We start from the raw sequence: 16,313 nt of genomic DNA, 5'->3' as shown, positions 1-16,313 counted from the left end.
CTGCCTCAACTCCATTAGGTGATTAAGTCACTGATAGATTAAGGCTCTTATAAACCAATCTTTTCTCCTCTGAACCTTATTGCATTGTCTCACTCATGAATTTTTGGGGGACACCTCACATCCAAACCATAACAGACATGTATTAACTTTTCAGGGAGTGGCTAGTTATGTCTTCCATAAAAGCAACTTTACACTCCAAATAGACCTAAACAGTCCCTTCCAAACTTTTTCAATACTTCTGCTGCCTGCCAGAGCCTTCATTTGTGTTTCCCTACCATATCATTCTCTTCATATTAGCACCTATGATGATACTGTTCTCAGTTAATAAATTATTCTAATGTATTGCATTTAGGTGGGTGAGTGTCTGATAAAACCCATAAGTTTATTATGTAGAGACAAATTATATAGCTTCCATTTTGAGAGTTTATATTCTTTAGAGTTTATACCCAAACTACATAATCCTATTTGTTGTGTGAATAACAGTGATTACAGTTTTCCTTAACAATGTGTCATCTGTCTTATTTTAGTTATTGCTCCACTATCTTTATTTGTGGCTCCTCTTCATTCAGTCTTACAGTTGGACTTCCACTATCAGTACTATCAGACCAGAAATTGATATGTAACCATCTACCAATCAAATCACTCCTGAAAATATTATAAGACAGGTGCTGATCTTGGTTCAGTGGATACCAACCCCAATTTTTTTTTTCCTGGGCACATGCCTCCCACAATTCATTTACAGAGATGCATCACTGATATGAGTTTGATTTGCACTAAGCCATTGAATGAATATATAAAATTGGATCTTTAAGAAGATTCCAATGAATAATAATTCCAAGTCATGATATGCTTGAGATGCCTTGTCCCTAGTTTGTGCTCAGGGTGACTCTGTTTTTCCTCTTCCTCAGGTGATAATGATAAAGCGAAAAATACTAACACATCAAGGGATTGTATTAGACGTTTCTTTCCCAACCGGAAGTGTTTTGTTTTTGACCGACCAAAATATGAAAAGGAGCTCCTAGCTCATATTGAGGATGTGTTGGAAAATCAACTAAATCCTGAATTCCAGGAACAATCAAAAAATTTCCGTTCTCACATCTTAACCCACGCAAAGATCAAGACCCTCAGGGAAGGAGTCAAAGTCACTGGGAATCGTGAGTTTACTTTTCTTAAATGATACTTCTGTGTGGTCTAATATTTGTTGAATCATAGTACATGGTATTCAGTTTTTTATTTCTTTTTATACAGAAGAGTATAGACTATTTATCAATATTCATATACCACAAGAAAATGTGTAAGTGTTCATGTCACAGGATTTACAAAATCCTATTATTAATTTTATTTTCCAAAACTTCAAACATCACTGGTATGGACAGTTCCTACATATATGAAGGGACCCATCTTGGATGAAATAGAAGTGATAGGGTTAAAAAGACTGCATTGTCTTTTCACGGGAGGTCCTGTGAAAAGGGAGACTATCTGGCAGTTTAAACCAGTCCAAAATAAATGTTAGCTTATGAGGCCCTGAAAATCTCTTGAATGCTTAATAATTAGAAATAAATGATTTTTGGATTCCCCTACCTCCTTAGTCTATCTGTTTATCCTACTTTTCTCTTCAGTTAACAAAAAATAGTTTCTTTTTTTCCTGAACAACCATGATTATTTTATTTTATTTTTATCTTTCAAAAGAGAAAGAAGAATCACAATATTATGATATTTGTAAATGACCACAATTCCTTACTAATGGGATGTGGGCTTGAGGAACCTGCCTAGATCCTACCTCCTTTAGTCCCTTGTCCACACTGATTTTCATGGTTCAATTGCTTTCATCACCGTAACCATTTAAAACTCAGCTTTGTAAAGATCTCAGACCATATCTTTAAAACTTTTTAGAACATTATAGTTAGTATAGTAGTTGGGTTCCTCCCAACAAAATCACACATGCATGGAGTTCAATTTCAGTTCATGTCTGCCCTTCTTCTCTTCCCTCCTCTTTCCCCCCATTCTTCCTTTTCTCCACTGATCTTCCTATCACTCACCTATTTATTTATATTTGATTAATTCTTTCTATTTATATATAAAAGTGAGATTCCTTGTGGTATATTTATGAATGTACTTAACATGATTTAAAAAAAATTCATTCCACATTTCTCTGTTTCCCATCTCTTTCCTCTCCCTCTCAATTTCCTTCTTCTATTCCATGATCTTCTCTATATTTTTATGTATTTAATACTCCCTCTTTTATTTCTTTATTTTTTCCTAGCTTCCCCATATAAAAGAAAACATTTGACTCTTGATTTTATGAGACTGACTTATTTCAGTTAGCATGATGTTTTCCATTTCCATGAATTTACCAACAAATGATATAATTTTATTTATTTTTTGTGGCCAAATACAACTCCATTGTATATATGGAGTTGTATTTAGCCACAATAGGTATATATATATACTATAATTTCTTAACCCATTTATTAATTGAAGGATACCTGGTTTGATTCCATAATTTGGGTGTTGTGGATTTTGCTACTATAAATATTGAGGTGGCTGTATTGCTATAATATGCTGATTTTAGTACTCTTGGATTAACACCAAGAAGTGGGATAGCTGGATCATAATCATCTAAATCAGATTTTAGATGAAGGTTGGTATTCAATATTTTAAACTGTTAAGTCCCAGTGAGTAATAGAATGAAGAAAAGGTGTGAAATTGTATGTGCTGATAGAAAAAGTATGCAAGGCGTGTGTTAGTTTATCTTTGTCCTTTGGACTATTATTTAAAAATACCTTAAACTGGGAGTATGAAACAACATACATTTTTTTCTCCAGGTTTTGTAGGCTGGAACTCCAAGATCAGGGTGCCAACATGGTAGAGTTTTTGAGAACTCTTCCAGGTTGCAGACTGCTGAGTTCTTGCTGTTACCTCACATGGTAGAAGGGGCAATTTAGCTCTCTGGGGTCTCCTGTAACATACTAATTCTGAACTGTTCCCCCATTGTCTCTAATCACTTCACAGAAGGCACCACCTCCTACTTCCATCACCTTCATGGTGAGAATTAATCAGTCCATGGTGTTATGTGTGATTTTAAAAACACAGTCTCAGACTCTTGTATCCTATTGAGTGAGAACTTGACATGCATACCTATTCTCGGCCTTATTCAGGGTTGGGGAGTTTGGTGGAGACCTATGTGAATGCCATCAACAGCGGAATGGTGCCTTGTTTGGAGAATGCAGTGACCACTCTGGCCCAGCGTGAGAACTCAGCAGCTGTGCAGAAGGCAGCCCACCACTACAGTGAGCAGATGGCCCAGCGGGTGCAGTTCCCCACAGACACACTCCAGGAGCTGCTGGAGGTGCACACAGCCTGTGAGAGGGAAGCCATCGAAGTCTTCATGGAGCTCTCCTTCAAGGATGACAAGCTGGAGTTCCAGAAGAAGCTGGTGGTAATTAACCTTAGCTTATACCTTTCCTGATCTTGTCCTGGAATAAGGTTGATAGTCTTTTTTTTTTTTTTTTTTTGTGGTGCCAAGGATCAAATCCAGGACCTTAAACATGCTAGGCAATCACTCCACCACTGAGCCACATCCCAAACCCCTAGGCCTAACATTTTTATTCCAGGGTTTGTATCCTTCTTATCTCAGAAATAACCTAGATTTTTGTGGGTAACAAGACTCTGCAGGCTACAAGTGCTCTCTTTATCTAAAAGATGACACTTTGTTTTCTATTGCTGCAAAACAAATGGTCATGTACTCAACAGCCTAAAAGAGCATGCATTCATTAGCTCACAGTAAGGTTAGATCCCAGCATAGGATATGTGGGGGTTCTGCTCAGTGCCTCACAAGCTGAAAACAAGATATAAAATGGGCTTAGTTCTCATCTGGACACCTGGGAACCCTTTTCATCTTCAACATACCAGTGATGCATCCCATCTTTCCTTCCTTTCTAGTCTCTCTGTTTTCCCTTCTGCCACAGCTGGAAAAAACTGTTCTAATGTGCAGATGTGGTTAGGTTCAATAGGGTACTGTTTATTTATTATATTTATCCTGTGTAATGCCACATATTGTAATCATAGGATTACTAACCATCATATTCACAGACCCGGGGGCGAGGCAGGAAGTGGACACAGAGGAGAGAACTCTCAGGTGACAACTTAGTTTGGCTGATCAGATGCACCTTCACAGAAAGTTTTTCTTTCAGACTATTTAGGACAGATCTTAATTTGACAAAATTCTCATATTTCATATTGAGGAAAATCCAGCTGGATTGTAATTTCCAAATAGAAACAAACAAACAAATGCACCTATTCTTATATCCTCACACACTGAAACTGTCATGGAAAGAACTTGCAAAGCAGTCAAAACTCTGCTCAGAATATACTTAACTTGTTTCTGGTGGGTAGATGTGCCATGCATATATTTTCATCTGTAGCAACCCGCATTCTCTGAGGGGAATTTTACTTCAACCAGAATTAAACATTAAACATTTTATTAGTGATTGTTAGGGTTTCAGTTGCTGTTAATCATACTATTACTAAATAAACTATAAAGTTTATGTCTTCCAACTCCATCATTTCACATATATTGAGACTGACATTGAGGTAAGAGACTTTTCAGAGTCACACAATGAATTGTCCAGACCTGGGACTGAAGCATGTCTCCTGACTCCTTCTATGTTCCAGTCCTCTCTAAGGCGGTCAGACTGCTTTTTCTGAGAGGATACCAGTTGGGCCTTCCTTCTAACAACTTCTTTGTATTTTACTTCCCTACATTTCCCTTCCAGGACACCATAGAGAGAGAGAAAAAAGCTCTCCTGCTGCAGAATGAAGAGGTATCTGTCAACTGCTGCGAGGCTCGGCTCAAGCAGCTTTCAGGGCCCCTGATGCGAAGCATCTCAAGAGGAGCGTTCTCTGTTCCTGGAGGCCATAGGCTCTACTTAGAAGCAAAGAAGAAGGTAGAACTTCAGTACAATCTAGGGTCCAGGAAAGGAGTGAAGGTGAGGAGTAAGGGGAGGGGAGAGGGCCAGTATGTGGTCAGAGGGTCTGTGCTGCTCCTTCTAAAACTAAGCTCCCACCATTATTTGTGAAACAAAAGCAGAGAATGGCTATGTGTTGACATTTATATGATTTTATATCCCCTGTTAGTAAGATCCTCTTAAGTAAACCAGAAACAGTTCTTCCCAGAGAGGGTTTAGAACCAGGAATTCAGGTGAAACCAACCATTTCTTTTACTTATCAAAAAAGCGGTTTTAATTTTTTTCTGCTAAAACACAGAAGGTACAATATGAAAGAAATGACTTTGTTCTTGTGAGGCTTAACATATTTCAGTTGGACAAATAACAGTCAATGGTATATGAAGTGATATAACTTATGATAACGGTAACTGGTGTGTACTCATAGTAGCAGAGAATGATGATGGACATGGTTGTAGGAAATATTGAACATTCTCTTCCTACATCAGGTACAGGTTTTGGTGATTTCCTTACATTACCTATTTAATTCTCAGAATACACAAAGTACATATTACTATCTTCCATATTAATACCCTTAAGAAAGGTAGTGCACAGAAGGCCTAATACGTGACCTAAGATCATAACAGTCTGTCAGGGACAGAGCTCATGGGCAGCCATTTTAAACTCAGAATTTATTTTTAAGGCGGGGGGATGGGGGGGATCCTCCTACTGCACCACTTCAGATTCTTCCAGCTATTCTACAAGGTTCCCTTTTTTTCATATCCTCAGAAACATCTCTTGTCCTTTGACTAATTGATAATAGGCATCCTCACAGATGTGCTAAGATCTCATTGTAGTTTTCATTTGTGTTTCACTGGTATTAGTGATGTTGAGCACTTTTACAAATATCTGATTGACATTTGAATTTCTTCTTTGAAAAATGTTTATTCAGGTTCTTTGTCCATTTTGTAATCAGGTTATTTATTTTTTTTACTGTTGAGTTATGATTTTCTAATATGCTTTGTATATTACCTCTTATCAGATATATGGCTTACAAATATTGTGTACCTTAATGTTACTAAGATAGTAGGCCTTGTGCATTCTCATGACAATGGAAAATGTAACTGTGTGATGTGATCAATATGAAAACTGGCTTGATTGTAGGAACCATTCAACAACGCAGTCATATATGAAACATCATGTTATATAACTTCAAAGTATACAATTTTTATTTGTTAATCTCAACAAAGCTGAAAAGAAACTCAGAAGGCAGCCTAGAAACGCTTTCTAGTATCGGAGGTGGAAGACACAAGTCAAACAAACTGTAGATATGATGCTAGTTAAGGAAGGCTAGAACAGATCCAGAAAAAGGATGTGCACATACCACAAACAATGGAGAGGGTACGTGTTTGTAGAACTGCTCTTACATATGACTGGGGTGGCTGGTGGGCAGCACTCAAGGAAGAGGAGTCTGCTGTAGAGAGTTTTCATGTCTCACCAGAGCACGGACTTTTGTTGTGTCCTTAGAAGGACAGGAATCCCTATGGGATCCTAACTAAGAATGATGCAAAATAAAGTCAGTCTATTGAATAATAACTTCCTTATCAGAAGACTAGATCTTTGATGCCTAAAATGTTTTTGTTCCTTCTTGGTTCCCCAGGCAAAGGAGGTCCTTCAGAGCTTCCTGCAGTCACAATTTGCCATAGAAAAATCCATCCTGCAGTCAGATAAAGCCCTCACTGCTCAAAAGAAGGCCATAGCAGGTACAGGGGAGGTCACAGCTCTCAGAGAGTAGGGAGGTTCCTGCATAGACTGACTGACTGGACAGGAAAACCTTCCTGAAACCAGAAAATTCTTCCTGCTGTGGAACACATGCTCTGCTAAATCTGAGGAGCAACAGGGGAGTACAGCAAATCAGTTTTTAATCACATTTGGAAACATACTGTGGCTATCATGGCTAAAGGGAGGATTCAGATATCCCTCTTGCCTTTTCTGAAATAAGTTTGGCTTGTGAAGCTAGGATAGTAGAGCTCAGACCTAACTTTTTTTTGTTTGTTTGTTTGTTTTCCTCCCTAAAATGTTTGTGGAACAGTTGAACGGCTCAAGAGGGAGGCAGCTGAGAAGGAACAGGAGCTGCTAAGACAGCAACAGCAAGAGCAACAGGAAATGTTGGAAGCACAAAAGGGAAGCTTAAAAGAACACATTGCTCAGCTGGAGAAGAAGTTGGACAGGAAAATGGAGAACCTTCTGAGAAGGTTGGAAAGTAATCTGGACCATAAGCTAAAGGTGAGCCTGGACAGGGCCTGGCAGTGCCTGACAGACAGTGCCCTGGTTCCTCAGGAAGGGAAGTACCAACATGTTAAGCATGGACATGATTTCAAAGGGAAACTCAAAAGGTGCATGTTTCACTAACTCCTCATGTATACCTGCATCCTCCTGAAGTCTATAAACCTCTGAGACTCCAGCACCTTGTATATTGATAGAATTCAGAGTATACAGTGTTTCCCAGGGTGATGGATTAAGGTTTGTTGAGATTATAGGGTGGTCTTACTGTGTCCCAGTTGAATAGTGTTTTAGTCCATTGGTCTTTTTAGGACTCTTGGCACAACCATCAAAGAGATCAAAATTAGATCCATCTGAACTGCATGTATCACCTTTGACCTTATATAAAATGGAGGATCTTTGAAAGCTCTGAATTTGCTCCATTTATTTCCATAGCCTGATTCTTTCTACAACAAAAATAAATTAAAGTCTTTGTCCCAACCAGAAGCTTGATAACTAGTGTTCTCTACTAGGTATTTCCTATTATTTGTTAGAAGATGCTACTTCAGTGGAACTGATAATTCATTAGATCTCAATCTCTGTGCTAAGAGGAATTATTTTTTGGGGGGATTTTAAATTCATGAACAATGGCATATATTAATTGTACAAGTTAATGGAATTTACCATGATATTTCCATACATGCATATACTGTGCATTGATCAGGTCCATAGATCCTTCTTCTACCCTTTTCCTCTCTCCCTTCCTCTCTCCCAGCCCCAATCCTGGTCCCTAATATTCCCTCTTCTACTTTCTAGTCACTTTTGTTGTTGTTGTTATTGTTTCCACATATGAGATATTTGCCCAGGAGTGGGATAGCTGGATCACATGGTAAATTCTAAGTTTACTTTAGGGAAACCTCCAAACCATTTTCCATAGTAGCTGTACTAATTCACATTCCTGCCAACCACATGTAAGTGCTCCTATTTCTCCAAATCCGGAACTTGCCATTATTATTAATATTAATAATAATTATTATTTATTTTGACAATTGCCATTCTAATCAGAAGGAGATATAGTCTGAGAGTAGTTTTGATTTGAATTTCCCTGATAACTAAAGATATTAGTACTTTGTAACATATTTATTTGCCATTTGTATTTCTCCTGTTGAGAATTATCTGTTTAGGATATTTGCCCATTTCTAATTGTATTACTTAGGTTTTTTATTGTTGTTGTTAAGATTTTTAAAGTTATTAATCCTATGTCAGAAGAATAGGTGTCAAAGATTTTCATGTAAGGTGCCTCTTTAGTGTTCTTACTTTGCTGTGCAGAAATTTTTTAATTTGTTGTAATCTCATTTGTTAATTCTTGCTTTTGTTTCCTTTGTTTTTGTGATCCTATCTAAAACACCATTGCCTGTGCCAATATCTTAAAGTGCTTCTGCTGTTTTCGTCTTGTAGTTCCTGAATTTCAGGTTTTATACTTTAGTCTTTGATCCATTTGGGGTTCTTTAGTGTACAGGGTGAGAGATAGGGGTCATTTTCAGTCTCCTACGTGTGGATATTCAGTTTCCCAGTGCCATTTGTTGAAGAGTCTGTCCTTCCTCCGTTGTCTCAGTTTTGGGTACCCTCATTGAGAATCAGTGAGTGGAAGGTGTGTGGATTCATTTCTGGTCCTCTGTTCTATTAACTGGTCTACAAGTTTGTTTACATGCCAATATGGTGTGGTCTTTGTTGCTATGGCTCTGTAGTACCTCTTGAAATCAGGTATTGTGATGCCTCCAGCTTTGCTCTTTTTGCCCAATATTGCTTTGCCTATTCAGGGTCTTTGTGCTATCATATAAATTTAAATTTTTTTTATCTGAAGAATGTCATTCATATTTTGATGACCACTGAATCTGTAGATCACTTTGCTTGTCAAAGCATATTAAGTCCTATTACACAAATGCTAAGGTTGCATCACCAGAATGAGGATAAAACTACAAACACCTCTCTGATTTGGTCAATGGAGGTGATATGGCTAAATTAGTGAAAATAGCTAGTAACCTTTTGGCTGCTATAGAAGGAAGAAATTTTTATAATCCTCAAGTTAATAATACAGTTTGTTTATAGTTTGAGTCAGCAAGGCAGGATAGTATTGATGGTGTGAAGCTATAGGCAATGATTAAGGCTGTGGTTCCTGTAGAATTTCATGATGTTTGAATAAGAATAACTACAATTGTTATTAATACTATATGATTTATAGGTTATTAAGTAATTAATGACTTTTGATCTGATGTAAGAAATAAATTTTGTTATAATTATACCTCATAAAGATGATATAAAAATGGATAGGCTAGATGATCTGTTAGTGGATTTAGAACTGTAGTGATTCATATTATACCATAATCTCCTAGTATCCACAATACACCCAAAAGGACCACAGATCTGGTTATTGGAGTCTCTGTTATGCTTTTGATAGTCATAGGTGGAGGCCAGAGTGTGTTTTTATGTAAAAGCTTTTATACACATTAATCACAAAATGTTATTAGATCAGTTGTGTGGATGTGGTTTAGCTTTGCAAATTTAGTCAGCTTTTTGCTGCTATGACTAAAGAGCCTGACCAAAACAATTGTAGAGAAGGAAAGGCTTATTTGAGGGCTCACAGTTTCAGAGGTCTTAGTCCAAAGAAGGCCAATTCCATCCCTCAGGGCTTGAGGTGAGGCAAAATATCAGGCCAGAAGAGTGTGGCAGAGGGAAACATCTCATATGCTGATCAGGAAGCAGAGAGAGGTTTCCACTTTCCAGATACAAATATGTACCCCAAAGCCACACCCCAATTCCCACCTCCTCCAGCCACACCCTACCACTTCATTTACTACTCAGTTAATCCCTATCAGGGGATTAAGACTCTTACAACCCAGTAATTTCTCCTCTGAACCTTCTTGCATTGTCCCACCTGTGAGCTTTTTGGGGACACCTCACATTCAAATCATAACACTTTGTGATGGTCAGCTAAAAACTTTAGTGATTCTACTGTATTTTGAGTGTAGATTAATGCTATAGGAAGTTGTGGAGAGCAACAGATATGTACAATAGAAAATAAAGTCTTGCATTTAATTGTTCTGTTTGATTTCTTCACTGGATAATATGATTAAAGTTGGGATTAATGTTGCTTTGAAGAGCATACAAAATATAGTGGCTGTGAATGTTACAATTGAAAATATTTCTAAGGAGATTAATATTGCAACATAAAGTTTTTGTAGAATTGATTATTTAGTTGATATTGACATGCTAGAATTATTAGGGATAGAATTCAGGTTGCTACTATTAATAGGGTGAGGGATAATGAGTAAGAAAAATAATTTGGTGAAAAAATTAAATTCTGCAGAATTAATTGAGAAGAAATAAACTCCTGGATATTTTTTGGGGGGTGAGTAGTGTGGATTGAATTCAGGGGCATTCAACCACTAAGCCACATCCCCAGCTCTTTTTTGTATTTTATTTAGAGACAGTGTCTCATTGAGTGGCTTAGCACCTCACCATTGCTGATATATATTTATCCAAAAATTAATAAATAAAACAAATGGGGTGGGGGAATGAGAAGAGAAGGTAGACAAACAACTATGAGATACCAAAAATAGAGAAAAGTATGACCAAAGTACAAGAAGAACCATAGCTCAAATACCTCCAATGAACATGACTATAGATTTAATTTAATTTCCTGGGAGGGGGGTTGTCAATATGCACTGGATACTACTCCTCTATTTTCTTTCAGTATTTTCTTGCTATTTTGAATGGGATTGTTTTCCTGATTTCTTTCTCATCAAATTCACTATTGATGTATAGAAGAGTTACTGATTTTGCATATTGATTTTGTATCTTACTACCTTCCTGAATTAGTTTATTGGTTACAAAAGTTTTTTTGGTAGAGTCTTTAGGTTTTTGTATGTATAGAATCATATTATTGGTACATAGAGATGCCTTTTTCCTTTCCTGTTTGTACCTTTTATTTCTTCCTCTTGTCTAATTGCAATGGCTAAATTTTCTAGCACTGTATTGAGTGAGAGCACTGAGAGTGTATACCCTTGTCTTGTTCCTGATCTTAGAGGAAATACTTTCAGTTTTCTTCCATTCAGTATGATGTTGGCAATGGATTTGTTACATACGACCTTTATTATGTTGAGGTATGATCCCTCTATATCTCATTTATTCAGAGATGTTATCATGTAGGTGTATTGAATTTTATCAAAGACACTTTCTGCATCTGTTGAGATGATCATGTAATTTTAAAATTTTATTTATGTGATGCATTACATGTATTGATTAGATATGTTGAACCATTCTTGAATCCCTGAAATGAAAGTCAACTTAATCATCATGTATGAACATTTTATTGTGTTGTTGAATTCAGTTTGCAAGTATTTTATTGAAGATTTTGCATGGGTGTTTATCGGGGATAATGATGTATATTTTCTTCTCTTCTTGGTGTGTCCTTGTAGGGTTTGGTAGCAGTGTAATGGTGTTCTCAAAGGATGAGTCTGGAAGGCTCCCTCTTTTCACTACAGTGGAATAATTTTGTGAATCATTGTTGTTAGGTCTTTAAAAGTTTGGTAAAATTCAACAGTGAAACCATGCAGTCTTGAGTTGTTATTTTTGGAGAAGTCTTCTAAACTGAATCGGTTTTGTTACTTGTTATTTCTCTATTTAGGTTTTTGTATCTTCTTGTTTTTTGTTTGTTTGTTTTGTTTTGTTTTCACCAGAGATTGAACCCTCGGGCACTTAGCCACTGAGCCACATCCTCAGCCCTTGTTTTTATTTTAAAATTTGAGACAGGCTCTAACTTGCTTAGAACCTTGCTAAGTTGTTGAGGCTGAACTTGAACTTGGAATTCTCCTGCCTCAGCCTCCCAAGCCACTGAAATTATAGGCATGTGCCACATACCCACCTTTGGTTCAATTGTGGCAGATTGCATGTGACCAGAAAGTTCTTCTTTTCTTCTAGATTTTCCAATTTATTATCTTATATCTATAGGTCTCACAAGAGTGAAGCTATTCTGGTAATTCAGCCAGGAGTTGTGTGGACATAGTGTATGCATTTCTATGTTTTCTATTACAGTGGGATTGAATATTTCTATAAAGTGATGGGGGTTGATATTGGCTCTGTTTTTTTTTAATATGATTCTGATGCAGATGTTCCAGTCATGGTACAGGGCAGGAAGCTCTTGTCCTCTGATTAAATACTGGTGCATGTCTAGGTGGTTCATGGGGAGAAGTGGGGGCCAGAATCACAGTTCTCCTCTAGTGGCATTCACATCTAGTCTTATCAACAATGCGTGTTCTGACAAGTTGCAGGTGCAGCCAATGCAGAAATAATGCATAAGAATGATGTCAGCAAAAGTTCTGTAACTCTTCTCTTCACTATTGTGGAGTGTCTTCCCAGGAGTGGGAACTCAGAGCCTCCCTACCCGTACCCACCTGAAGTGTCTGTCAGGTTTCAAGTCTGTCAAAGCTGGAGCTGGATACAATTCCTCTCAACTGGCCTGAGAATGCAGCTCATCAACCAGGCAGCCATGCAATTTGTGTAAGGCCCTGAGCTCAATCCAAAAATAAAGTAAAATAATAAAAATCACAAAAATAAAGACAAGGAGAACAACAAGGAGAAAAGAGAAAATATTACTTAAATAAAAAATTAAATTTTAATAAAAAATAAAACTAACAAGTTAAAAATAAAACTAACAAGAAAAGTTAAATAAAAGATAAAAATAAATAATAGCAAATGAAAAAAAAACAAAAGAAAAGTTTGTGTTTTTTTTTTTTTTTGAAAAGAAGAAAACAAATCCTTCCACTTGAGATGCTTGGAAAAGTAAGAAAGGTGTGTTATTGCAGCCTATTTTAAGTCAGCTTCTCTGCTAATCTTAGAGTGTGCTTCCCAGGGCTGGGTTTTTTTCATTCCTCCCCACCATTCTTTCACTTGTGGTAGCCACCAAGGAGCCACAGGCAGTGAGACCCATGAAGCTAACTGAAAATCCTTTTAGCTAGATGCAGGCCAGAGCTAGATCCTGTGTAAGATGGGTTTTGCCAGGCCTAGATTCCCTTTGGCATGTCTTAGGCTGTGTGTCCTGAGGCAGGGCATATTTCCGAGCAAAGTATCTCAGGCAGGTAATTGGGAATGAAGGTGTCAGGGGCAGACTGGACACTAGAACAATACAGTTTTGTGATGGGAAGGGAACAGTGGGATCCACATAATCTGCCGTTGTAATCCTGGCATCTTCAGGCCTGGTAGCCATGAGAGACCACTTGCAACTACTCAGTCCCTTTTTTCAGAGGACAGGTTCCCTGGTGAGATGATTGTAGAGGGTGACAGCCTCTGCTCCCCTTAGCTTCACAGCCTGCATTCCCACAGAATGGGACTCTTAGTGAGTTTGTGTCAGAGCCAGTCCCCTGAGCCAAGGCCCTCTCAAAAAACAGTCACCCACTGAAGCAATGCAGTGGAAAGTCCATGCAGTCCTAGAGATGGGAATATGCCCCTCCTGAGCAGGGAAAACTCAATGGGACCCTTCTCAAGTTGACTCTTGGCTTCAGCACCCTGAGGGTTTGTTGGGAGATGGAACAAACCTAAAGTGTAGACCTCAGGTCTCTCACTTATTTAAATTGTATGTCTGCAACATATTGACCTGTGCACCAGTGGAGCTGGCTGGGACTCTTTCCCCTTTATTCCCATTGAGAGAAGATCCCAATACCTGACCTCAGTGATGGGCAGTAGGTACTGGGGCATTCTGTTTCTCTTGCTATGCTGTTATCCCAAGATTCTGTGTTTTCACCAGGTCCCCATCTCTCTGCTGCTGAACTCTAGCGCTCTCCCAGGGCCACTCACCTCCACATGCAGTTCCACAACTATTGCTTTGTTTCTAGTCCACAGAGGAGAAGGCAAGCACTGGGTGCATCTATTCTGACATCATATGGCTCAGAACAGTCTCTGGGCTTGAACAAAAAATCTCTCCAACATAGCCCGGTGGTGCTGAGAAAATCTCACAAATGTATGAACCATGGATTGTCCCATTATCCAAGTCCAAATATCTAGAGACATCAAAAAACATTCTAAGGTGGTAGGGAAATGAACACATGATTAACTGCTGAAGTTGTTCAACACAAAACTCTGTCTGTTAGCAATGGGATTTTCAAAAATGGACTTCTTCTCTTTTAGGTCCAAGAAAAACTTCTGACTGAAGGATTTCAAAAGGAAGCTGAGAAGCTAAGAAAAGAGATAGATCGACTACGAGATGAACTAGATGACATCAACACCAAAAAATCCTCAATTGTCTCACAGATCCTTGATTTTGTTTCCTCTGTGATAAGGGTAGGAACTTCTGCTGAAACACTCTTGGATATAGTGAGGAATATATGTGATCTATTACTAAGGCACTTCTCCTAAGAAAATGATAAAATGAAATTTTAAATTTTAATTACACAACACTGTTGTTCAATATTTAAGTAAACAATATAAAGAAATGGGAAACAAATAAGGAGATAATGAAATTGTTAGTAGAAAAGTTTTGAGTAAAGCAAAGACAAATGCCAAGATGAAGAAAACATTTGCAGTTTGATTTTAGACATATGATGATATTATAACTAATGATGAGCTCTTGTGAGAAGAGACAAACAACTACATTTCTAAATCAGCAGAGACATGATAAAAATTTTTACTTTACTGATAATAAAATTTGTGCAAAATGAAATTAGGAAGTTTGTGTTTCACTTCATTTATGGGTAAGAAAGGGTAATTTTTCCAGGACCCTGAGCTAACAAGGGTTTGGTGTAATCAGTGGCCTACATTAAAAATTAGAATACAGATATCTTATATACTTATTTACCCAAGATGAAATGGGCATTGTTAATGGTATGCTGTAATGACAAAAGACTGAAAAACAAAACTTTGAAGTCCCTCAGTCACTGATGTTTTGATCTTAAATGTCTCCCAAAAGCTCATGTTTGAAATCATGATACCCAAACCAGTACAGTTTGAAGGTGGAGTTTTAGGCAATGATGAGAGAATTAATCCATTTGATGGGTTAATAATTTAAATGAACTCCTATTAACTGTAGGTAGGTTGTGCATGCCTGGAGGAAATAGGTCATTGAGGTTGTGTCCTTAGGGATTATATCTTATCCCTGGCTCCTTGAGTGTCCTCTGTCATTCTCTCTCTTTGTTTCCTGGCTACCATGAGCTGAGCAGCTTTCCTCTGCTATTTCCTTTCCACCATTTCCATCTCAGGCCTAGAGTAATAGAGTTGACTGACCACAGACCGGACCTCTAAAACTCTGACCAAAATAAACTTTCTCTCTCTCTCTAAGTTGTTCTTGTTAGATGTAGCCATAGTGCCATAGAGCTGACTGACACAATCAGGTATTGATAATGTAAACCTTGGGACATACTTTCAGAAGAATACTCTGCATTTTCACTGATATGAAAGGCAAAGCTTTATTGGTATTGATACGAGATCTTCTCCAAGATATATAATAAGTGAAAAACAAGATGCTGAAAGTGTATATACATATTATCACTGAATTAAGAATATAGTGTATGTGCACACATGTTATTGTCTACCTCTGGAAAAACACAAAAGAAACTAGTATCCATGGTCACAATAGATTGGGACTTAGATAGCTGAAGTAAGAAATAAGAAAACAACCAACTTTATATTGTATATTCTTCCACAACTTTAACACTTTAGGTGAATTTGTCACCTATTCAAACAAATAAATACAAATTAAAAGGCTCCCAGGACAGGATGAAAGCTTTTAATACTACTAGAAATAGTATAAGTAGGCCCAACAGGAATAATTTACTCACAAGAACAGGGAACTAGAAAGCCCAAGACCTGCATCTTGATTTTGTTTTCATTATGGCCTTTTAATTGTCCTTAAAAGTTTATTCACCAGTATATGTTCAGATACAACTCCCCTAAGATATTAAACTGGAATGGTCTTTAAATTTCCTCCCAGATTTATAAAGATGGTAAATTAGAAGGGAAAATTTTCTTCAGGTTAACTCAGTATTTCAGGAATTCTTTTCAGCTGTGTAATGCTTAAGACTTCCAGCCAGAATGAATTGTGTGTTAGTCTACAATTTT

The 16,313-nt window shown here is 37.5% G+C and overlaps 2 protein-coding genes across 17 annotated transcripts in view; one reads left to right on the top strand and one right to left on the bottom strand.

Moving 5' to 3' along the window:
• LOC143405207 (guanylate-binding protein 7-like) overlaps positions 1 to 14,898 on the top strand; it is a 30,112-nt gene extending 15,214 nt beyond the window's left edge. Inside the window, exons 6-11 of the mRNA XM_076863599.1 lie at positions 909 to 1,154; positions 3,159 to 3,439; positions 4,776 to 4,988; positions 6,604 to 6,706; positions 7,036 to 7,229; positions 14,388 to 14,898. Coding sequence (XP_076719714.1) covers positions 909 to 1,154; positions 3,159 to 3,439; positions 4,776 to 4,988; positions 6,604 to 6,706; positions 7,036 to 7,229; positions 14,388 to 14,615 — 1,265 coding nt within the window. The 3' untranslated portion in view covers positions 14,616 to 14,898. The remainder of the gene's footprint in view (positions 1 to 908; positions 1,155 to 3,158; positions 3,440 to 4,775; positions 4,989 to 6,603; positions 6,707 to 7,035; positions 7,230 to 14,387) is intronic.
• Positions 1 to 16,313, bottom strand: part of LOC143405204 (volume-regulated anion channel subunit LRRC8B-like) — a 176,894-nt gene that overhangs the window by 57,901 nt on the left and 102,680 nt on the right. For 7 of the 16 annotated variants that reach the window (XM_076863579.1, XM_076863595.1, XM_076863582.1 and 4 more), the window contains 2 exons: positions 14,058 to 14,260; positions 12,670 to 12,772 (listed from right to left, as the gene is read on the bottom strand). The exons of 2 other annotated variants lie outside the window; for them this stretch is intronic. The gene's annotated coding sequence lies outside the window, so the exon portion shown is untranslated. Of the gene's footprint in view, positions 1 to 12,668; positions 12,773 to 14,057; positions 14,261 to 16,313 lie in introns of those variants that run through there. 7 more of the 16 variants (XM_076863590.1, XM_076863592.1, XM_076863591.1 and 4 more) reach the window with 2 other exon arrangements.

This window comes from Callospermophilus lateralis, chromosome 7 (genome assembly GCF_048772815.1).
Source record: "Callospermophilus lateralis isolate mCalLat2 chromosome 7, mCalLat2.hap1, whole genome shotgun sequence".
NCBI classification, from domain to species: Eukaryota; Metazoa; Chordata; class Mammalia; order Rodentia; family Sciuridae; genus Callospermophilus; species Callospermophilus lateralis.
Note: the sequence above shows the minus strand (reverse complement) of the source record. Positions and strands in the feature narration are given on the sequence as shown.